The sequence below is a fragment of the Grampus griseus genome (genome assembly GCF_964374135.1).
Source record: "Grampus griseus genome assembly, chromosome: 2".
NCBI lineage: Eukaryota > Metazoa > Chordata > Mammalia > Artiodactyla > Delphinidae > Grampus > Grampus griseus.
In genome coordinates this window covers 62,918,844-62,943,167 of record NC_139018.1, presented here as the reverse complement: position 1 = coordinate 62,943,167, position 24,324 = coordinate 62,918,844, and the positions used below count along the sequence as shown (strand labels likewise).

Below are 24,324 nucleotides of genomic sequence, written 5' to 3'. Positions count from 1 at the left end.
TATTCAACACTGTACAGGAAGTTCTAGCCAAAGAAATTAGACATGAAAATAAATAAAAACCATATACACTATAAAGTGAGAAGCATTACATCTCTATTCACAAATGGTATGATTTTGTATATAAAAAATTCTAAGGAATACACACACAGAAATCTATACAAGTTAATAAACAAGTTCAGCTAGGTTGAAGAATACAAGATGAATATACAAAATCAATTGCTTTTTTACCCACCACCAATGAATAATTCAAAGTGAAATTAAGGAAACAACTTCATTTACAAAGCATGAAAAGAATAAAATACTTGGGAATAAATCTAACAAAAGAAATGTAAGATTTGTACCCTGAAAACTATAAAACATCAGTGAAAGAGACTAAAGAAGATCTAAACTAACTGAAAGACATTCTATGTTCATAGATAGGAAGACACAATATTGTTAAGATAGCAATATTCTCCCAAATATATCTAAAGATTAAATGCAACCTCTATCAAAATCCCAAGTGGCTCTTTTGTCGAAATTGAAAAGCTGATCCTAAAATTCATAGGAAAACACAGGGGACCCAGAATAATCAAAACAATCTTGAAAAAGAAGAACATCAAAAGGTACCAGCTTCCAGTTATAAAATAAATAAGTCATGGGGAATGTACAGCATGTGTGACTACAGTTAATACTGTATTACATATTTGAGAAGTGCTAAGAATAGATCTTAAAAGTTGTCACCACAAGAAAAGAAAAATGTTGTAATTATGTATCTGGTGACAAACATCAACTATACAAATATCAAATCATGTTGTACACCTGAAACTAACATAATGTTATGTATCAATAATACCATAATACGTCAACTGAAAAAAAGTGAAGAAAAAGAAGAACAAAGCTGGAAAACTGACACTTTCCAGTTTCTAAGCTTACTACAAATTACAGCGATCAAGATAGGGTGGTGCTGCTATAAGGATAAACATACAGATGAGTGGAATAAAGTTGAGAGTCCAGAAATAAACTCTTACACTGATGGTCAAATGATTTTAAACAAGGGTATTAAGACAACTCAACAGGGGAAAAACAGTTTTTTCAACAAATGGTGCTGTGACAACTGAATATCAATATGCAAAAAAATGAAGCAGGATCACTACCTCATACCATATACAAAAATTAACTCAAAATGGACCAAAGCCCTAATTGTAAAAGCTAAAACTATAAAACTCTTAGAAGAAAACATGATCTTGGACTAGTCAACTGTTTCTTAGATATGACACCAAACTCACAAGAAACAATAAAAAATAAACTGGACTTCATCAAAACTCAGAATTGTTTTGCCTTAAAGGGCACTACAAAAAAAGTGAAAAGACAATCTACAGAATAAGAGAAAATATTTGCAAATTGTATATCTGACAAAAGAAACAATAAGCCAATTAAAAATAGGGAAAGGATTTGAATAGACATTTCTCCAAAGGAGGTATACAAATGGTTAATAAGCACACGAAAAGATACTCAACCTCATTAGCCATCAGGGAAATGCAAATCAAAATCAAAATGTGATACCACTACCCATCCACTATGATGACTATACCCAGAAAGACAGACAGTAACAAGTGTTCGGAAATTACAATGCCTTCATACATTGCTGGTGGAATATAAATTATGCAGCTACTTTGGAAATGGTTTGGCAATTCCTCAAAAAGGTAAATATGGAATTAACATATTACCCAGCAATTCAACTCCTACAACAGTACATACCCAAGAATTGAAAACATATGACCACACAAATGTTCATATCATTATTCATAACAGTAAAAAAGTGGAAACAACCCAAATGGCCATCAACTGATAAATAAAATATTGTATATCCATAGTTATTATTAAGCCATAAAAAGAGATGAAATACTGTTACATGCTAAAACAGTGATGAACCTTGAAAACATCATTAAGTGAAAGAAGCCAGACACAAAAACCACATATTTTGTGATTCCATTTATATGAAACATCTAGAGTGGTCAAATACATAGAGATAGAAGTAAATTAATGGTTGCCAGGGTTAGAGAGTAAGGGGAAATGGGGAGTGACTACTAATGGGTGTAGGTTTCTGTTTTACTGATCTATCTCTTTTAGCCAGCCTAATATTCAACTCCTTGACATCCTGATTTGTGAGATCTGCCAGACCCTATCTGACTAACTAAATCTGAAAGCTAGAACTTCTTGGCTAGTCTGAAAAGAATTAATCTGAAAAGAAATAGAATTAATGGAAATCAGACTGAAAAAATATTTTTTTCCTAAATCTAGAAATTACAAACTGTTATATCACCAATTAGAGATGTTTACTTCAAGCAAATGTACCACCTTCACTTTTACAGAGCCAAAGATTAGCCAGCTCCTAGTATACAACTATTATATAAAATAATGTCTTCTTTGTTTTTTTAATTGAGTAGTCAGACAATAGGAAAGCAATCAAAATACAGTACTACTAATGTTCTGGATTCAGTTCTATACCTCCAAAATAGAAAATAGTTTCTCAATTCATATCCCTAAACTCAAAGGCATCCTTCTGAATACTGAAAATAGTTAAACATATGCATATTTTAAAATGAGTAAGGGGAAGTAAATACTATTACACTAGGAAAAGAAAATATACTTTAAAACAACAGAGGATAAAAGCAGAATGAGTTAGAATGGGAGAAGTTAATTTTAAACACTGTATAGACCATGCTTCTCAAATTATCTATAAAGGGACAGTTTTTTTTAATTTTTTAAATTCCAATTCAACACAAACCAAAGCTTACAATAAATTACTAGAAAATAAAGTGAAAAGCACCTAGAATGGTCTATACTCTATTCAACGAGACAAGTCCTTAATCACACGATTGGATGTCACAGCATTATCAAATTGAGATAAGCTTCTCAACACCTCAATTTCTGCACTTAACATGTTACAGACCTGTAATAAACAGCCGGTAAACTAGCACCAGTCTGCAGGCTACATTTTGAGTAAGAGTAGTACTGACTGGGAAGGAATGATGCAGAGGTTTTGATGTATAGACTGAGTAGCCTTGATACTGGTACGGGAGGTGAGAAATCTGTTCCTGCAATGAATTCACCAATAAAACATGATTTCAAAAGGTAGAATGATATAGTCAGAGAAGTGGCATAATCTCTACTTCCTAAATTCTCATTAAAACCTGGTTACCAAATCTCATAAATCATCTCCCCACATTATCTCCCACATACTCAATCCTTTCTATTCACCTTGCCATTAAATCGTAATTTCTAGGGTGAGGTCTGATATCTTTATTTTTTAAAAGCTTGGAAGACCACTGCCTTCAACATTCCTGCATTCATAGCTGTGCTCTTATCATTACCTTCCCCCAAACTGCTCTTCTTCTACTTCTATCTACTGAAATTCTAATAATCTTTCAAGGTACACCTCAAACGACCCAGCTTCATGAAGCTTTCTCCAAGGCCTCCCATTTATATATGATCCTCTGTCTTTAACACTCATAACATGTTTCATATTTGACATGACTCTCTTACTATACCATCAACTTCTTTATTCCTTTGCAGTTGCCCAAAACCTAGCAAAGCACTATATATAGTTAGTTATTCAAATGGTTGCTCAGATCTATTATTTTCAGATTTTTAAAGAAATAAACAGAAGCAAAGATGAATACTTATTTTTCTTAAAGACAATTTTCAGATTTTCAAAGAAATAAATGGAAGCAAAGATGAATAATCATTTTTCTTAAAGACAATTTACAAGAAATGGCATGATTACAAGAAGCAGCTTACAGTAACAACCAACTTGCCTCTAGAAGGCCCTAAGGACAACTGATGGGAAAAAAAAAAAAGACTGGGAACCTTGAAGCTACTGATTTGAAAAAATTCAGACAATGACAACAAATTTTTGGTAACACAAATACACCTTTTACTAGCTATGCTACTTTAGTTTGGGGTGGTGAAGCAAAGAATAATTTTGCTAAGCAATGCAATTTAAAGATTTCTTTATGTTTATGCAAAATAAAATACAACAATGAATTTCATTTCCTTTCATTCGTTCAATTCTTTACTTTCCCAAAATATAACTTTTAAATAAGTCTCTCTCTAACTTACCCATTTTTAATAGGTTAAAGACTGAAAATAAAGTACAGAATCTAGACCATTATCAAGTTATTCAGAGGTTTATACTCTGTTTTTTAAAAACAAACTTTGCTTGACTTTGAATAGGTCATAATATCTGATTCAATTTTATCATCTTTAAGGTTCCAATTAAAATTTGAATGTTTTAAATTCTTCCATAAATTCTGTGCTTCAAATGCATTTTTTTCATGTAATCTTCCAATAATACCTGAGATGTTACTATTTTAATTTTACAGACAGGCAAAGTATCTATAAAGTGTTAAGTAGATAATACAGCTGAGATCAGAACACAGATATTATGACTTTCCCCACTATATCACCCTGCTTACGAGCCATTTAATACTCAAGTTTCCGTGGGGATCAATTACTATTTGCCACACTGGTCTGTTGAAAAAATTAAGTCAGGTAACACATGTGAAATGCTTGGTCCAGAACCTGTCACATATAAATGTTCAAAAATATTAACTCTTATTTCCAATATATGACAGCTGCTTCTATAAAAATGTTTATTCTTTAAAAACTTCCCAAAGATAATGAAGAGATGGAACCATTATTTATTAAGTAATTATTAGAATGCTAACAATTCCTGAGAATCATAATGTTCAACTAAAGGAATATACCTAAATTCTAAAATCAACCCCCAAATAATATTTAGATTAGTTCAAATTTTTCACTATTCTAAACAACACTGCAGTGATCCTACACACTCATCCACTTACTTCCTTAGAAAAAATACTAAGAGGGACTTCCCTGGTGGCGCAGTGGTTAAGAATCTGCCTGCCAATGCAGGGGACACGGGTTCAAGCCCTGGTCCAGCGAGATCCCACATGCCGCGGAGCAACTAAGCCCATGTGCCACAACTACTAAGCCTGCACTCCAGAGCCTGCAAGCTACAACTACTGAGCCCAAGTGCCACAACTACTGAAGCCCACGCACCCAGAGCCCATGCTCTGCAGCAAGAGAAGCCACCGCAATGAGAAACCTGTGGACTGCAACGAAGAGTAATCCCCGCTCACCACAACTAGAGAAAGGCTGCACAAAGACCCAACGCAGCCAAAAATAAAATAAATAAATTTATCAAAAAAAAAAGAAAAAATATTAAGAAATGGAAGTGCTAGTTTCAAAGCATATACATATGTACATTTAAATTTTTGACAGTTAACAAACTGCCCTCTAATTTAGATTCAGCCAGTAATGTATGAGAGAATCTCTTTCCATATTTCATAAATTTTTAACAGTCCATAAATTAAGGAAATTAACTTCTTTAAACGTTGCAAGTGTTTCTTGCAACGTTTGTTCTGTTCGTCTTTTATCTCTGTTAATGATGGGTTTTACTATTAGAAATTTAAAATGTTTTATAAAGGCAAATTTACCAATCATTTTCATGACAATTTCTAACTTTGCTGTGAGTTTTAAGAGTTGTCTTCCTTATCCCAATATTTCAAATATATTTGCTTAATTTGCCTTCCATTTTATACTGAAGAATCAAAATAATGTAGAACAAATTCTGTTATAAGATATAAAGTAGTGATCTATAAATGTTTTTATCCAAATGAACATTCTTTCCTCCTAATCTTTATCTAAACCACCATTTAATGAAGTGGTCACATGTGCTCCTTCTGCAGCAAACAGAAGTCATCCCTTTTAAATTTAACATCCTTTTTAAATGTACCTATTCTTTTTTGTTTTTTTTGCGGGGGGGCCCACACTGCACAGCATGCGGGATCCTAGTTCCCTGACCAGGGATCGAACCTGCGTCCCCTGCATTGGAAGCACAGAGTCTTAACCACTGGACCACCAAGGAAGTCCCTAAATGTACCTATTTTTGACCATAAAAAAGATGTGCAAATCTTTCTTAGAGAAAAATATAAATTTTTTTATTTACAACCTTTAAGGAAAGCCTAATTAAATAAATGGAGACCCCTTGGGATAGGAAGAATACAGCTGATCCTTGAACAAGACAGGTCTGAACTGCACGAATCCACTTATACATGAATTTTTTTCAATAGTAAATACTACAGCACTACACAATCCACAGTTGGTTGAATCTGTGGAGGCAGAAGCAGCGATATGGATGGCTGACTATAAGTTACATGTTGATTTTCAACTGTGTGGAGGGTTGGTGCCCCAACACCCACGCTGTTCTAGGGTCAACTGTAGATATACTATAGACGTCAATCTCCTTTAAATTAAACCTATAGATTCAAGGCAATACAATTTTTAAAATCCTAACAATATTATACACAGAATTTAACAAGCTGATTCTCAAATTCATATGGAAAAGCAAAAGTACAAAATACAAATAGATTTATATTAGCCTCCTGTGGCTGCTGTGACACATTAGAGCCACAAACTCAGTATTCTGTTCCATCTCCACATCTCCTTCTCCTCTGTGTCTGTCTACAAGTCAGTTTATTCTGTTAGATTGGGGGGGGAGTGGGTGGTATATACTTCAAAGATGACATGCTGTTGTGCTCACTAGACATAAGTTTTTAAAAAATTAGATGTTATATAAGGGTCATGAAGATTTCTTTCAGTAATGGTGAAGATTATCTCATAACCTCTGCCATAATGCCATAAACATTTTTCATGTAATGTCCCATTTTTTTGTTTTTCTTTGTTCTTCTGTTTCACATAGGACAGATTTTAGATTCTGAGCCAGTTTTTTTGCACAGGTCCTTCAGGTAACCCAAGGATTCTTTCTGATCAGAATACTGACTTTAAACGTTTTTTCTACCATTCTTAATTGAAAGGAAGTTACTCACAGAAGAGCAACTTCACTCTCCTCATACCTAATATATTCATTCATGAACTACATAATATTTACTAAGCGCCTTTCATATGCCAGGCACTATGCTGAGTCTAGGGATATGAGGTTGAAGAGACATGCTTCTACTCTCCAGAAGGCTTAAGATACAGGCATGCAAATAAGTAATTACACTGTAATAAATAACCAAATTACTAGAAGTAAGTAGGAAAAGTCCCTATACCTACCAGATGATAAGAGAAGACTTCACCAAAGCTCTACAGATTTTCCCCTGAGACTGAAGGAAGAGTAAAGGCTTTCAGGTATAAGTATGATTTTCTTTCCCTGCTTTTTCTTTAATACAATTGCCATTTTACATAATATAGTATTAGGTGCCTTCTTAATAGCATCTGATCTACTTTCTCACTGCACCAGCGGGCTTCCTAGAATACAATTCTTATTATCACTCATATTCATGTAATACTGCTCTTACGTGAAGTATACCTAACTCATGGTTGGTCCATAATTAATGGATAGTGGTATTTTCTAAAAATGCATTAATGCACACATCCAAACCATATTAAGTTTTCAATTTAGAGTTCATACAAAGTCTACTTCCTTTCTATAGTAGTTATAGCTCCAGACTGCAGTTTTGAAATCCAATAAGTGGGATTATTATTTTGTTGTTGATACTTCTTTCTTTCTTCCTCCTTCCTTCCTCCCTCTTATTCTTTCTTTCTTAATAAGAAGGTTAAAAGAAATGGGTTATTAATGACAGTACAGTAAATAACATTAGCAAAAGCACAGGCATCACAGAAAGTGATGTCTCATTCAGTATTACTGAAATGTAAAATACCAGAGAGGGGTAACAAGAGGTTGAAGAAGATAATGTGACTAAGGTAAATTTATTTTTCTTTTTCTACCACATTGTCAAAGATGCAAGTTTCAAGTCTTAGTAACCTGGAGATGACGATGCCATTTACACAAATAGAAAAAAAAGAAAGAATGAAAACAATTTAGATTGTGTAGACATTTGATCTTAGAAAGAATAGATCTAACAAACATACTAATCGCCTATTTTTCTATTCTCTCCAAAATCTATTTCTACTGCATGATCCTTCTAAAAGACACATTAAATAATATATGAACATACATATATATACAAATTGTGATTGAATTTAGAATCCAGAAAAAACAATGTTTTAACCAAAAAAAAAAAGAAAGAAAGAAAGAAAGAAAAAGGTATGCTTTCTTTTCTAGGACACTGAAAACTTGTAACCCAACATGTTTCTCTTTTCACTTTGGCTGCCAGGAAATCTAAGAATCAAATTCAATGCCTTATAGCTATAATCAGCTCATCTCTGGAACCTGATAATGTTACCTTTAAGTAATGGCTCTTCGGTTGCTTGTTTTATCACTAATTGTTCTATTCCACATTTTATTCAGTCCTATAAGCCATGTAAAATTCTTTGGATGCAATAAAATCCTTAATGAAAGAAACATTAATGCAAAAATGGCTTACAATATTTTGAAACAGCTTGTTTTACTAAGCAAATTAATCAGTAATATTGTTTATGTAAATAATCTGCTCAGTAAATCACTTCTTCATAAATACACAAAGATAAAACATTTCAATGAAGTCAAATTAATTTTTTAAATCAGTAAGAGTCAAATTAAAGACTATAGTTTATACAAATTAAAGAATATAAAGAGTCTAATGACATGTATATAGGATTACTTGCTAACTTTGCCCATCAAATCCTAAGAACATATTCAAATATCAAGTTAGTTTATTTTTATAGGCAGTTTACACTTCACAATGACTCCTACACATTTTCAGATTTCCAGGCATATCCGTTCCAAGTTAATCTACACCACTTTCAAGTTATTTACTTAATGAACATATACGGTACTTGTTTCTTTTATACATTACTTTTTATACCTAATGAACACTAGGTTATTTTTTTCTAAGATTTTTTTTTTCTAAGATATTTTAATCTGATTTTCTTTCTGAAAACATTAATATATTCAGATTGGAGAACAATTAGATATTTTTCAGATATAATCAATAATCAACTGATCATAAATTTCTTCTCTGAATGTAAAAAAGTAAAAATATGGGGGCCGAGTTGCTTTGTATGAAGCCAATTTTCAGTCTCATTCATTTAAGAGAACCTCTTATTATCAGCATCTGATGTCCAGTGTCTTGAAAATTGTTGTTTACATTTCAGGGGTTTTTTTGTTCTTTTGTTTGTCTGTTTCAAGCAGGTACGAACATCAGATAAGGAAAGTCATTCCTGACATATGGCAAACAAACGAGGTATACCTTCAGCTACTCCAGTTTAATGTCTTAAGAGTTTCCAGCCCATGGTGAGAGGAAAGGGAATCCAGGTAGAGCCAGTGGAATCCATGAGTTGAGAAAATGAGCTGATAGTGCAAGGAAACCAAGGTAATTAGAGGCCACAGGACAGAGCACCAAAGAGGAGAGAGCTGTATACAGTGAGATCCTCGAAGACTGGAGAGGGTTCTCTTTCAGTATGATCATAAATAGTTGCAAGGAAACTTCCCAAGACAGGAAAAAGTACTATGTGAGAGAATATGAGAGAACAGTACCAGATACTCACATAAGCTGGGGAACAGCACCTGTTCCCAAGAGTGGGGCTTCAAAAAATCCCTCATACCTGTGGGCACTGAATAGAATACTCAGGAAGGTATTGCCTCACAGTAGGTAATAATCATCCCTAGATGGATCCACTCAACAAACCCTAAAAGCAAGACCTGAAATGATTAAACTGTTTTCAAGTAATTTAACTGCATCCCAGTAAAAAGCTCAAGAATTTATAGGAATACAAAAATATCCAGAAGCTAAGAAGGTAAAATTCAAATATGAGACATCCAAAGATTACTCAGCATACAAAGAGGCAAGAAAACAACCCAGGATGAGAAGAATAATCAACTGATGGAACTGACCCAGAATAGATAGAGATGTTAGAATGAGCAGAGGATATTAAGTTATTTTACTTGTATTCCACATGTTCAAGAAGCTAAGAAGATATACAGACAATATAATTTTATACACACACACACACAAAATGAACTAGATAAAAACTACATCTGAGATGAAAAATAAACTAGTGGGATTAATGGCAGATTGCATGTAGCAGAAGAGACTAGTGAATTTGAAGAGTAGAAATAGGAACTACTCAAGATAAAACAGAAGAAAGAATCTAAAAAAATGAAAAGAATATCAGTTCTTTTCCAAAAGCTATGAGTCCCTCCAATATACTAATAATACTTCCTAATATATGAACCTGATATTAATACTTTTTAATATACTAATAAATGAAATAAATAAAAGAATAAATAAATAAAAGTAGGGAGGGGAGAAATAACTGGGAGGAAATGTCCCAAAATTTTCCAAACTTTATGAAAACTCTAAACCCACAAATCTAAGAATCTTGATGAACCCCATGGCAAGAAATATTGAGAAAACTGCACCATGGCACATCATAATCAAACTGCTCAAAACCAATGATGAAGAGAAAATCTTAAAAGCATCCAAAAAAAACTAATTATATATATATATAAATTATATATATATAAATTATATATATATATATATATATATATATATATATATATATATATATATACACACACACACACACATACATACAGAGTAAGATAAAGATTACAGCAGACCTAGGGCCCCAGCGCCCGGGCCATGGCGGCGGCGGTGGCGGGAGCTGCTGTCTAAGCAGCGGCTGCGGACCGAGTGAACTCGGCTGGGGAGCCCGGGCACCGGGAGAGGCGCTGTGGTGGTGGGAGCGCAGACGGCTGGAGACGGCCTACCTCTCCTCCTCCCCGGCGGCGGAGGCCTCGTGGCGGGGGTCTGTGCCCGGTCACCATGACGACGCTGACGAATGCCCAGAATGAAAGCAAAACGTGGGAACTGAGTCTGTATGAGCTCCACCGGACCCCTCAGATGTGCCAGAGAGGTAGAGCAAGTATTACTATCTTCATTTGAAAGATAGTAAACAGTTTGAAATTACCTTCGCCGCTCCTCAGTTCCGCATGATGGGTCAGTGCATGTAAGACTCACCTTCAGAGTTTATTAAAAATGGAATTCCCGCTGGCCCCTACCTGTAACATTGCGATACAGTAATGGGATGGGACCCTAGAATCTTCATTTTTAACATGCATCCTAGAGGATTCTTATATAGGTAGTACCAGGACTGCACTGTAAGAAATTCTGTTGACCAAGTAAGTCTTCCACAGATGGAAAATCTATGCCATGCCCATCCCTAGGCCTATCACCAAATCTCAGATCCTCCTATTCCAAAGCTCCTACTCTTAGAATTCCCAATTTCCTCAAGTGGACAACGGGAGGTACCCAAATTCTGACATCTCACTGTATTTCTCAAGACTCCAAGTTCATGGACCACTTGTTTCTAAAACCCCTTTCCCCCCAACCCACCCACTGCCTTTCCACTCATCGACACCTCCAGGAAGCCATCATGGATGGCACAGAGATTGCAGTTTCCCCTCGGTCGCTGCATTCAGAGGTCATGTGCCCCATCTGCCTGGACATGCTAAAGAATACGATGACAACCAAGGAGTGCCTCCACCAATTCTGCTCTGATTGCACTGTCACGGCCCTGCGCAGCGGGAACAAGGAGTGCCCTACCTGCGGAAAGAAGCTGGTATCCAAGCGGTCTCTGTGGCCAAACCCCAACTTCGATGCTCTGATCTCTAAGATCTACCCCAGCCGGGAGGACTATGAGGCCCACCAAGACAGGGTGCTCATCCGCCTCAGCCACCTGCACAATCAGCAGGTGCTGAGCTCCAGCACTGAGGAGGGGCTGCACATGCAGGCCATGCACAGGGCCCAGCATGTGAGATGGCGGATGCCTGGGTCAGATCAGACCACAACAATAAGTCAGGAGGAATGAGAACCGGGGGAGGGAGAGGGGGGTGGAGAGGACGTGAGCTCAGACTCTGCCCCTGACTGTGCCCCAAGCCCTGCTCCCAAGCGACCCCATAGAGGAGGCACCGGGGGAGCAGTGTAGGGACAGAGGGAGGTGGCACTGGTGGGGTGGGTGGAGGTGCCGGTTCTGAAGACTCTGGTGACCAGGGAGGGACCCTGGGAGGAAGAACCTTGCCCCCCACCAAGCCCTCCTGGGGCTTCCAGTCCCCCAGAGCCAGGTGGAGAAACTGAGCTCGTGTTCCGGCCCCACCCTCTGCTCGTGGAGAAGGGAGAATACTGCCAAACTAGGTATGTGAAGACAACTGGGAATGCCACAGTGGACCATCTCTCCAAGTACTTGGCCCTGCGCACGGCCCTCGAACGGAGGCATCAGCAAGAGGCAGGGGAGCCAGGAGGGCCTGGAGGGGGCGCCTCTGACGCTGGAGGACCTAATGGGGGAGGCGGGGAGGGTGGGGGTGCCAGAGGAGGTGACTGCTCTGAAGAGCCTGCCTTGCCCAGTCTGGAGGGTGTCAGCGAAAAGCAGTATACCATCTACATCGCCCCCGGGGGTGGAGCTTTCATGACACTGAATGGCTCGCTGACCCTGGAGCTGCTGAATGAGAAGTTCTGGAAAGTGTCCCAACCACTGGAGCTCTGCTATGCCCTCACCAAGGATCCAAAGTAACCCCGCAAGGGGACAGCCAGAGGATGGGGACCATGGGGTGTCCCTGAGTCCTGGCCCACCACCCAGCTTCTTTGTCCCCCAGAGTCCCCCAGCCCGGCCAGCCAGCAAGAGGACACAAACGAGGACAAGTGGCTTTTATACAATTATCTATATCAGATTCTTCTATATTGTACAGAGTGGGGCCTGTGCCCCCATCTACTGACTTTTCTGTTGCCCCCAACCTCCCATCCATGCAAGATGTTGGGAAGGGTGAAGAGCCCTTCCCTTCATGCCCTTCTACCAACAACAACAAATTTGCTTTTTTTCCTCTTCGGGGAGGGAAAAAAAAAAAAAAAAAAAGATAACAGCAGACTTCTTATCAGAAACAATGCAAGCAAAAAAACAGTGGAGTAAAATCTTTCAAGGACAAAGGAAAAAAGCCATCAACCAAGAATTCTAATCGTAGCAAAACATCTTTCAAAAAAGAAGGAAAAATAAAGACTTTTTAACATAAACAAAAGCATAAGGGATCCATCACCAGCAGACCATCATTACAAAACAAATGTTAAAGGAAATCCTTCCAACAAAAACAAAATGATGCTGGCTGGCTGGAAATATCCATCTCTGCAAAGGAATGAAGAGCGCTCAAAATGGTACCACATGGGTAAATATATATCTTTTTCCTCATTATTTAAAAGTATCTAAAAGATAACTGCTTGCTTAAACAAAACAATTACAGGGTTTACAACATGTATCAATATAAGTGAATGTATGACCAGAAAAGTATAAAGGCTGGGAAGAGAAATTAAAGTACACTCTGTAAAGTTCTTACACAACACAAGAAGTGGTAGAATATCACTTAATAGTAAGTAGACTCTGAGAAGTTGAAGATATATAAATCATACTATAAATCATATAACAACAACTAAAATAAAAGATTATAGCTAATAAGACAAATTTAAAAAATCATAAATGTATTCAACTAATATAAAAAAAGGGAAAACAGAAAACTAAGAAAAGATAAGCCAAATAGAAAACAGCAAGATAACAGACACAAACTTAAATCAAACTCAAACAAATCAATAATGACTTTAAATGTATGTCATCCAGATCTAAATGGCAAGTTATTGGTCTGAATCTGAAATGAACAATTACAAGTAATGAGACTAAATCAGTAATCAAAAACCTCCTAACAAAGAAATGTCCAGAACCAGATGGCTTCACTGGTGAATTCTGCCAAACATTTAAAGAATTCATACCAATCCTTCTCAAACTCTTTTCCATATAATGGAAACAGAGGGAGTACTTCCAAACTCATTTTGCAAAGCTAGCATTACCCTGATAACATAACCAGACAAAATCACTACAGAGAAAGAAAAAAAAAAAAGAAAAGAAAAGAACGTTACAGGCCAATATACCTGGAAAACATAGATCCTTAACAAAACATTGGCAAACCAAACGCAACAATATATTAAAAGGATCATAACCATGATTAAGCGGGATTTATTCCAGGCATGCAAGAATGGTTCAAACATCACAAATTAACCAATGTGATTCACAGATTAACAAAATGAAGGTTAAAAGTCATATGATCATCTCAACAGATACAGAAAAAGCATTTTAAAAAAACTCAACATCACATTCATAATAAATACTCTCAACAAACTGGGTATAGAGGGAATGTACTGCCACATAATAAAGGTCATATATGACAAGCCTACAGCTAACATCATATTCAATGGTGAAAAGCTGAAAGAGCAAGGTGCCCACTCTCATCACTCCTATTCAACACAGTATTGGAAGTCCTAGCCAGAGCAATTTGGCCAAAGAGGCAAGAAAAAGAAAAAATAAAAGCCACCAAAATCTGAAAGGAAGAAGTATACCTGTTTCTATTTGCACATGACATGATCTTATAATATAGAAAACCCTAAAGACTCCACTAGAAAACTATCAGACTAATAAATGAATTCAGTACAATTACACAATACAAAATCAACATACAAAAATCAGTTGTGTGGAAATGTAAATTTGTCCAGTCACTATGAAAAATAGTATAAAGGTTGCTCAAAAAGTTAACAATAGAGGGACTTTCCTGGCAGTCCAGTGGTTAAGACTCCACGCTACCACTGCAGGGGGCATGGGTTTGATCCCTGGTTGGGAAACTAAGATTCCACCTCAGGCGGCGTGGCCAAGAAATTTAAAAAAATGTTAAAAAAAAAAAAAAGGGGAACTTACCTTGTGACGTAGTGGTTAAGAATCCACCTGCCAATGCAGAGGACACAGGTTCAATCCCTGCTCCAGGGAGATCCCACATGCCACGGAGCAACTAAGCCCACATGCCACAACTACTGAGCCTGCGCTCTAGAGCCCACAAGCCACAACTAGTGAGCCCACACACCACAACTACTGAAGCCCACATGCCTAGAGCCTGTGCTCCGCAACAAGAGAAGCCACCGCAATGAGAAGCCCACGCACCACAACGAAGAGTAGCCCCCACTTGCCGCAACTAGAGAAAGCCCACACACAGCACTGAAGACCCAACACAGCCAAAAATAAATAAATAATTTTTTTTAAAAAAATTAACAATAGAACTACCACATGATCCAGCAATTCTACTTCTGGGTATATACCCAAAGGAGACGAAACCACTACTTTGAAGAGATATCTGCACTCCCATGTTCAGTGCAGCATTATTTACAACAGCCAAGACATGGAAACAACCTAAGTGTCTGGCAACAGATGAATGGATAAAGAAAATGTGATATATACTCATTTGTATGGACATGTGTATATCCATACAAAGGAATATTATTCAGTCAAAAAAAAGAAGAAAATCCTGTCATTTGCTACAGCATAGGTAGACTTTGAGGGCATCATGCTAAGTGAAATAAGACAGAGAAAGACAAATATTGTATGATCTCGTTTATATGTGAAATTTAAAGACAGCAAACTCATAGAAACAGAGAACAGAATGGTGGTTGAGGCAGGAGGTAGGGGTGGGGAAAATGGGTGAAGAGAGTGAAAAGGTATAAATTTTTAGTTATAAGATAAATAAGTTCTGGGGATATAATGAATAGCACAGTGACAAAGAAAAAAAAGTCATCCAACATCTCAATTCAAAGGCCGAGATTCTTAGATTAGAATAAAAATTAAGACTCAAATATATACTGCCACCAAGAAATCCACTTTATATAAAGAAACAAATAGATTAAAAAGACAGGAAAATATATACTAGTCAATGAAAGCAGAAGTCTATATATTACTATCAAAGTAGATTCCAGAGCAAAGACTATTACCAAGGTTAAAGATATCATTTCATAATGCTAAAGAACTCAATTTATCAAGAGGAAATAATAACCCTAAATGTTTAGACACCTAATAACAGAGCTTCAAAATACATTAAGCAAAATCTGATAGAACTCAAAAAGAAATAGACAAACCCCCCCAATTACAGTCAGAAATTTCAGTCCCCCCATCAATAATTTGTAAAAACAAGGAGACAAATTCAGCAAGGATATAGGAGACCTGAACAATACTATCAAACAACTTATCCTGACATTTTTCAAACACTCAACCCACCAAAAGCAGAATATATACTGTTTTCAAGCGAATATGGAACATCCATCAAGTTAAAACATATTCCTGACTGTCAAATTTCGATAAATTTTAAAGAATTCAAGTCATAAAACATATGTTTTCTGACTATAATGAAATCAAATTAGAAATCAATAACAGAAAGATATCAGGATAATCCACCAATATTTGAAGCTAAAAAACACACTTGTATGGATCAAAGAAGAAATCAAAAGGGGAGTTAGAACGCATTTTGGACCTAGCTGTAAATGAAAATACAAAATACCATAATTTGTGGGATGCTGTTTAGGGGAAAATTTATATCACCAAATGCCTACATTAGACAGAAAAAGGTCTCAAATCAATAACCTCAGTTTACACTTTAAGAGGCTACAAAAAGAGCAAATTAAACTAAGACTAAGCAGAAAAAGGGAATAATAGAGACCAAAGCAGAAATCAATGAAATAAAAACAGAAAAACAGAGAAAAATCAATGAAGCCACAAACTGGTCCTTCTAGACGATCAATAAAAGAGATAAGCCTCCAGCCAGAGTGATCAGGAAAGAAAGACAAATTAGGAATAAGAGGGGTGACATCATCACAGATTCTATAGATATCAAAGGACAATAACGGAGCATTATAAACAACTTTATACCTATAAATTTGACAACTTATATGAAATCGGAAAATCCCTTGAACGATACAAACTACCAATGTTCTCTCAAGAAGAAACAGATAATCTGAACAGCCCTCTATTAAAGTAGTTAAAAACCTTCCCTCAAAGAAAACTCCATATCTAGATGGCTTCATTGGTGAATTCTACCAAACATTTAAGAAAAAAAAATACCAATTTTACATGAACAATTCCAGAAAACTGAAAAGAAAGGAATGCTTCTCAATTAATATTATGAGGCTAACATTACCTGTTATAAAAAAGCAAAAACATTACAAGAAAAGTACAGACCAATATCCCTCATAAACATAATTACAAAATTACAAATGTTTTAGAGTATCAAATCCAACAACATATAAAAATGACATATCACAATCAACTTAGGTTTGCAGAGGATTGCAGAGTTGATTTAACACTTGAAAATCCATGACTATAATTTATCACATTAACAGAATGAAAAAAAATTTAAAAACCTGTTAACCTCAATAGAAACAGAAAAAGCATTTGACGTATCTAATATCTATTCTTGATGAAAACTCTCAGCAAACTAGAAAGAGAATAAAACTTTCTCAACATGACAAAGGGCATCTATAAAAACCTACAATTAACATCATATTGTATGGTAAAAAACTGATCACTTTACCCTTAAGATCAAGAAAAAGACAAGGATGTCCACTCTCACCACTTCTATTCTACACTGTGCTAGAGATTCCAATAAGTTCAAGACAAGAAAAAGATATAAAGGCATCCAGGTTAAAAAGAAGCAAGACCATCTTTATTCACAGACAATGAGATCATGTATGTAAAAAACAAAAAATCCCATGAAATCTATAAAATACTAATAAGTGCGTTTAGCAAGGTTTCAGGATACAAGCTCAATATACGAAAATCAACTGCATTTCCTTTTACTAGCAATCAGAAATAGTCATGAAGGGGCTTCCCCGGTGGTGCAGTGGTTAAGAGTCTGCCTGCAAGTGCGGGGCACACGGATTCGATCCCTGGTCTGGGAAGATCCCCCATGCCGCAGAGCAATTAAGCCCATGCGCCACAACTACTGAGCCTGAGTTCTAGAGCCTGCAAGCCACAACTACTGAGCCCACGCATCTAGAGTCTGTACTCGGCAACAAGAGAGGCCACCTCAATGAGATGCCCACGTACCACAACGAAGAGTGGCCCCCGCTCACCACAACTAGAGAAAAGCCTGCGTGCAGCAACGAAAACCCAACGCAGCCAAAAATAAAATAAAATAAATTTTTTTTAAAAATGGTCATGAAGATATCATTTACAATGGTATCAAAAGTAGAAAATATTTAGGGATAAGTGACAAAAGATGTGTAAGACCTGTAGATTAAAAAGTATAAAATGCTGCTAGAGAAATTAAAGAAGCCCTATATAAAATGAAGAAACATACCTTGTTCATGAGTCAGAGAATTCAATATTGTCAATTTTTCCCAAAGTGACCTACAAATTCATCACAATCCCGATCAAAACCCCAGCAAGAATTTGTTTGTTTGTTTATTTATGTATGAGAAACTGACAAGCTAATTTTAAAACCCATACAGGAAGGTAAAGGACCTGGCATAGCTCCCTCCCACCACTCCAAAAAAACACAAACCTTTGAAAAAGAAGAACAAAGTTGGAGGGACAACACCATCTAATTTCAAGATTTATTATCAAGTTATGGTAACAACAACAAAAAAAGCCACTGTGGTACAGGCATCAACACAGACAAACAGATCACCAGAACAAAACAGAGTCCCAAAATAGAACCATACATATATAGAAAACTGAGTTTTGGAAAAAGTACAAAGGCAATTCAGTGGAGAAAGGGCAGTCATTTTCAACAAATGGTGCTGGAAAATTTGGATATCCATATGCAAAAAAATAAACTTCAATCCATACCTCAAACCATATTTGCAGAGTTCACTCAAGATGGATCACAGACCTAAATATAGATCCTAAAATTTTAAAACTCTAGCAGAAAACACAGGAGAAAATTTTTGTGACCTTGACTTTGGGCAAAGATTTCAGATACAACACCAAAAGCATGAACCATAAAAGAAAAACTTGATACATTGACTTTATCAAAATTAAGAATTCCTACTCCTTCTAAGAAAATAATAGAATTAAAAGACATCCAAAGACTGGGGGAAAAAAAAATCTTTGCAAATCATGTATCTGATAAAGTACTTGTATCCAGAATATATACAGAATTTTCAAAACTAAATAAGAAAGCAAAAAACTCAATTTAAAAATAGGTGAAAGATTTGAACTTGATTTTATCAAAGAAGTTATACAATGGCAAATTAAGCACATGAAAAGAAGCTCAATGTTATTAGATATCAGGGAAACACTAATTATATCCACTACATAACTTATTATAGTGGCTGACAAGAGAAAGAAATACCATACCAAGTGGTGTTGGTGCATTTGTGGAGGAACTAGAACTCTCACACACTGCTTGTAAGGATGTAAAATGGTAAAAATACAGAAAACAGTATATCAGCTTCTAAAAAGAAACACACAACTGCCATAGGATCCATCCATGCCATTCCTAAGTATTTATTCCAAGAGAAAAGAAAGCATATATCTATATAACACATACATCTCGCAGCAGTTTTATACGGAATAGCCCAAAACTGAAAACCCACATGTCCATCAACATGTGAATGGGATAATCAAATTATAACATATCCATACAATGGAATATTACTCAGCAATAAGAGCAAAGTACTATAGACACACCACCACAAAACAAATAGAGGAATTTCGAAGTATGCTGAGTAGAAGAAACTAATCAAAAAAGAGTAAATACTGTTAATTCCATATATATATAAAATACAAACTAATGTAGAGGAGAGCAGATCAGTGGTTGCCCAGGGAAGGGGTAGGATGGCAGGCAAGGAAGGGTGAGAGGAAGGGATTACAAAGGGGCAAAAGGAAACTTTGGGAGGTTACAGATATATTTATTTTCTTGATTGTCTATGTTCCTAATCTTGATTGTCATGATGGCTTCACAAGGTATATGTATGTCAAAAATATGTATATGTATATGTGTGTACTCAATTACCCCAATGTTCATAGCAGCATTATTTACAATGGAAACAACCTAAGTGTCCATCAATGGATGAAAGGATAAAGAAGATATTGGTGTATATACACAATGGAATGCTACTTAGCCACAAAAAAGAATGAAATATTGCCATTTGTAGCAACATGGGTGGACTTGGAGGGTATTACACTAAGTGAAATAAGTCAAAGAAAGACAAATACTGTATGATATCACTTATATGTGGAATCTAAAAAATACAAGAAAACAGTGAATATAACAAAAACAGCAGCCTCACAGATATAGAGAACAAACTAGTAGTCACCAGTGGGGAGAGGGAAGGGGGGAGGTACAATATAGGGGTAGGGGATTAAGAGGTACAAACTACTATGCATAAAATAAGCTAAAAGGATATATTGTACAACGTGGAGAATATAGCCAATATTTTATAACTATAAATGGAGTATAACCTTTAAAAATTGTGAATCACTGTATTTTATACCTGTAACTTATATAATATTGTACATCACCTGTACTTCAATTTTTGAAAAAGCAATTATATGCTTTAAATATGTGTGATTTATTTTCTGTCAATTACACCTCAATAAAGCTACTAAAAAGAATGATCCAACAATAATCAATATATTTATTAGCTAATAAGCACTTATCTTTTTTTTTAAGTTAAGAAGACTGAACTGTTACCTTGCCATACAAGAAAATTATCAATAACATTTACTCAATATCCACTTCATGCCGAGAATTATGTTAGCCATTTAGTTAGATACCAAGTTACCTGCTAACTTACTATCATTATCTTAAGGCCATTAATTGTAAAAAAAAAAAAACCCAAAAAACAGAGGGGGCAGGGGGAGAGGTCAACATGAAACTTCAGCAACTAGACAAGGCCTTATTTCTATTTTTTAATAATTCTAACTTCCAGTTCCTAAAAATCAAACACACAGCAATATCAATAAACACAGTAGATTTAAATCTAAATCCTCCAAGTTCTATAAATTCATCTGGAATTGCCCTTTAGTGGGAACACATGCCAGGACAAAGGCTTACACCAGATATTTAAATTACGTTCTCATATATTGGGATGCACTGAATTCTATAAATACCCTGGGTGAATGGCAGTTCCATTTAAAGGTTAAAAATACAGTTTAGATGGGACCAAACAAAAGTCAAAATCCTGTGTAATTGGCGATGCCCCATTATTCTGCAAACTAGTTTCCTCACAGAGTTTACTTTATGTAAAACCTGCACTTAACTTGTAAAAAGGATCTGAAGCGGCTCTCCCATCTGCAAAATGGGAGAACTCTAAGACACCTTTCAGTCTTTGCCATTCTACTCTCTCCCACTCATTTTCTTAGGAATCACATTAATCATATTTCAAACAAAGTAACTGTAACCACTTAAAGATACAGAATATTTTATTCAATTAATTAATATGTTCGAACCAAGTGCAGGATTTGGAGGTCCAACTCTTTTTGTTCTATATTTTGACAAGGTTTACCTCAGCACCATTGACATCTGAAGCTAGAATATTGTTGTGAGGGATTATCCTGTGCGTTTCAAGATGTTTAGCAGCATACCTGCTACCCACTAGATGCCAGTAGCACCTCTCTCCAATTGTGAAAACCGAAAGTGTCTCCAGACATTCTCACTGTCCCCAGGGGAGCAAAACTGTCCCTGGTTGAGAATTACTGTTCTAAAATGAGTGCAGTAATCTCTCCGTATGGACCTCCTCCACTCACGGGGCAGGGAGTATCTGAAAGCACAAAGTCCTCCATTTGAAGGTTCATAAGGATATTTTAAATGTTTATGTACAGTATATGCTCCATCTAAAAATAAATAAAATAAATTTCTGAAAAGCAAAGGGTTTTTTTAAAAAAAAACTATTGTTTTGTTTTCAAACTGAGAAATCTAGGCACTACAAAATATCTGATATGTATGACCTCTTAATTTAGACCACGTCTCCAGGGTGGAAAAAAAACTTCTATGCCAAAGAAGTATATATGAACTATTTCTTAACCATTCCATAACTAAAGAACTGTGGCAGTTAATTTAGGAAATGTCAATACTCTATTGGAACTCAACTTTATAGCTCTGCCATTACCCAGCCTACAGTTTGTCCCAAGTAGGTATCAAATTCCATTAAGTCTTCAATTTCAAACTGCCATTATCTGTGATAAATCTCCTACATCCACACATTAACTTTCCCTGTCTCAGTCCCCTAGCCAAATTTTTCTTCAACAGCTTAACTCTCAAGTAGAATTTAAATAAAAAGATGACAACCTCAACTATATTTAGAAGATTTATATTTTTTGAAAAAAATCTTTTTACATTGCTAAACTGGATTTAACTGCTTTCTTACTATTCCACAGGAATAAACACAATTTACTTGTGATATAGATTTGCTGCCATCAATGTAGAAAGAGTAAAAATCAAACTGGAGACATGAAATCTGGGTTCCAGTTCTGGCTCTGCCTCCTAGTAGCGGGATGACCACTTAACATTCCCAAACTTCAACTTTCTCATTTGTAAAAAATGGAGGATAATAATTTAACTAACTCTAGAGTTATTGTGAGGATTAATTATAATTTATGTGAAGTCATTCTGTAAACAGTAAATTACCATACAAATGTTAGGTATTGGTGTTATCCTGTTGGTATGAGTAAACCATATAGTAGAGAAACATGCACCTCAAATAAAAGACATGTCACTGAATAAACGTCATTTTTCGAAACGAACATTCTTTAGGAAGAGAGCCTGAGATGATAAACTCTCAACTAGGATTCAGGCATCTGGGTTCTAAAGTCAGTTCTGCCATTAACTCTCTGCATCAACAAAGGCAAACTAACTTTCCTCTTCACCTCAGATTTCATCTAAAAAGATCCAAGTATTGGACCAGTTGTTCCATAAGTATTATTACAGCCCTTACCAGCCCGAGAAATGACCAAGCGTCCCAAAAATTCCTTTAACACCATATCCACAACTCAAAGAGCAGTTTGGTCGGCCAGCAAAACAGAGGGCAACAGACGGTAAGAAAATTTTAATTAAAAATAGAATTCTATATAATTCTCGAAAAGCAAAGGAAGCTATAAACTACCTTGTTTTCTATAATTAATAATAGTTCCACCTCTAAATGATAGTAATTATGAACAAGGTGCATTAACAAGGGTGGGTCTCTTTCCCACAAGCTTTTTGGGAGCCACCCATTTCCCAAAGAGGTATAACTGCTTCCTCTTTGCTCTCCTTAGCCAAAAAACTTGAAAGATTAAGGCTTATATTGTCTGAGATTTTTTTTTTTTCATTTCACTTGGGTGGGGATGGCGGTAGTCATCTGACAAACATATCCTTATAAACACCATTATCCGCAACACCAAGTCTCCCGAAAGACTAAAAATAATCTAAGTCTTTAGAGTAATAAGTGTTTTTAAAAAAGAGTTCGGGTTATTAACTCAAAATGACAAAACCCCGTGTTAGTGTGACTAGTGCTTGCCAACTGCCAAGGGTTCCCCTCCCCAAATTATCCGCCCTCCCGCGTCTCTGCAGAGGCGACGCCTCGCCCTCTACTCCCGCATCGCGCCAGGGCGGAGGGAGAGTCCCCAGGGGCTCCCAGGAGCGGGAAGGCCGGACAACCCAGGCCTCCAGGCGCCACCACCCCTCGCCCCTCACCGATGACAATGCGCAGGTGCTTGAGGCGGGTCAGCGCGTCCTTCTTGGTGTCCAGCACCTTCTGGGTAGACTTCTTCACGTCTCCGTGCGGCTTCTTGGAGAACATCCTGCCTCCGCCACGGCCGACTCCGGCCCCCTCCCGGCCCGGTCCCGGCGGCGGAAAGTGGAGGGAATGGGCGGGGGGAGACTAGCGTGAGCGGCTCATTCACTCCCCAGCCTTGCGGGCCCCGGCGCGGCCGACTCCTCCCAGATCCAGGCCAGTGCCGCCACCTCCACCCGCCTCGCGCGGCGGCTGCAAAGCACCTTCGGCTCCGGCTCCAATATGGCGGCTCCCCTCTCCCAGCCCTGCACGGAGCAAAGGAGACCCAGGCGGGTCGATCGCCTTCGCCGCCGCCGCGGCCGCCGCTCGCCGCCACAGGCCGGGGCCCGGTACCCAGGACCCGGAGCCGCGGAGGTGGGGCTCTCGGCGGCAGCGGCACCACTCCTCTCTCCCTGAGGCCCCCTTAAGGTTAAAGATTCTTTAGCAGCTTAGACTCTGTAGAGGCCGACACAGAGACTGAGCGTGGTGATGGGTTTCACGACTTTGCCGTCGGTGGCGAATGGTCCCCGTGGCAACCGCCTTCTGACGTCAAGGGTTCTTGACGTCATGCCAGCGTGAGATCACCCGTGACATTACCCCGCTTTGGTTTCCTGTGCAAGCAGCCAGAGGAGGAGCCCGAGAAAGTCTGGGAAGATAATTCCTGCGTGCGCTTTTGTAAGCCTAGTGACTCTTAGACAAGCTCCCCGAGTAGTTTTTGTGTTTTAAAAGTCCTCCGCCTGTCTCTGCTGTTTACTATGTAAATTAA

General features: G+C 37.2%; 1 protein-coding gene and 1 pseudogene across 2 annotated transcripts in view; one reads left to right on the top strand and one right to left on the bottom strand.

Annotated features, from left to right (window-relative positions):
• The window catches only part of RALGAPA1 (Ral GTPase activating protein catalytic subunit alpha 1), a 220,967-nt gene extending 196,972 nt beyond the window's left edge, over positions 1-23,995 (bottom strand). The window contains exon 1 of the mRNA XM_082647208.1: positions 23,480-23,995. Within this exon, the coding sequence (XP_082503334.1) occupies positions 23,480-23,585 (106 nt within the window). The 5' untranslated portion in view covers positions 23,586-23,995. The remainder of the gene's footprint in view (positions 1-23,479) is intronic.
• Positions 10,782-12,660, top strand: LOC309817941 (E3 ubiquitin-protein ligase RING1-like; annotated as a pseudogene). Its single transcript has 2 exons — positions 10,782-10,859; positions 11,383-12,660. The product of its transcript is annotated as an E3 ubiquitin-protein ligase RING1-like (transcript).
• Positions 23,996-24,324: the final 329 nt, after the last annotated feature.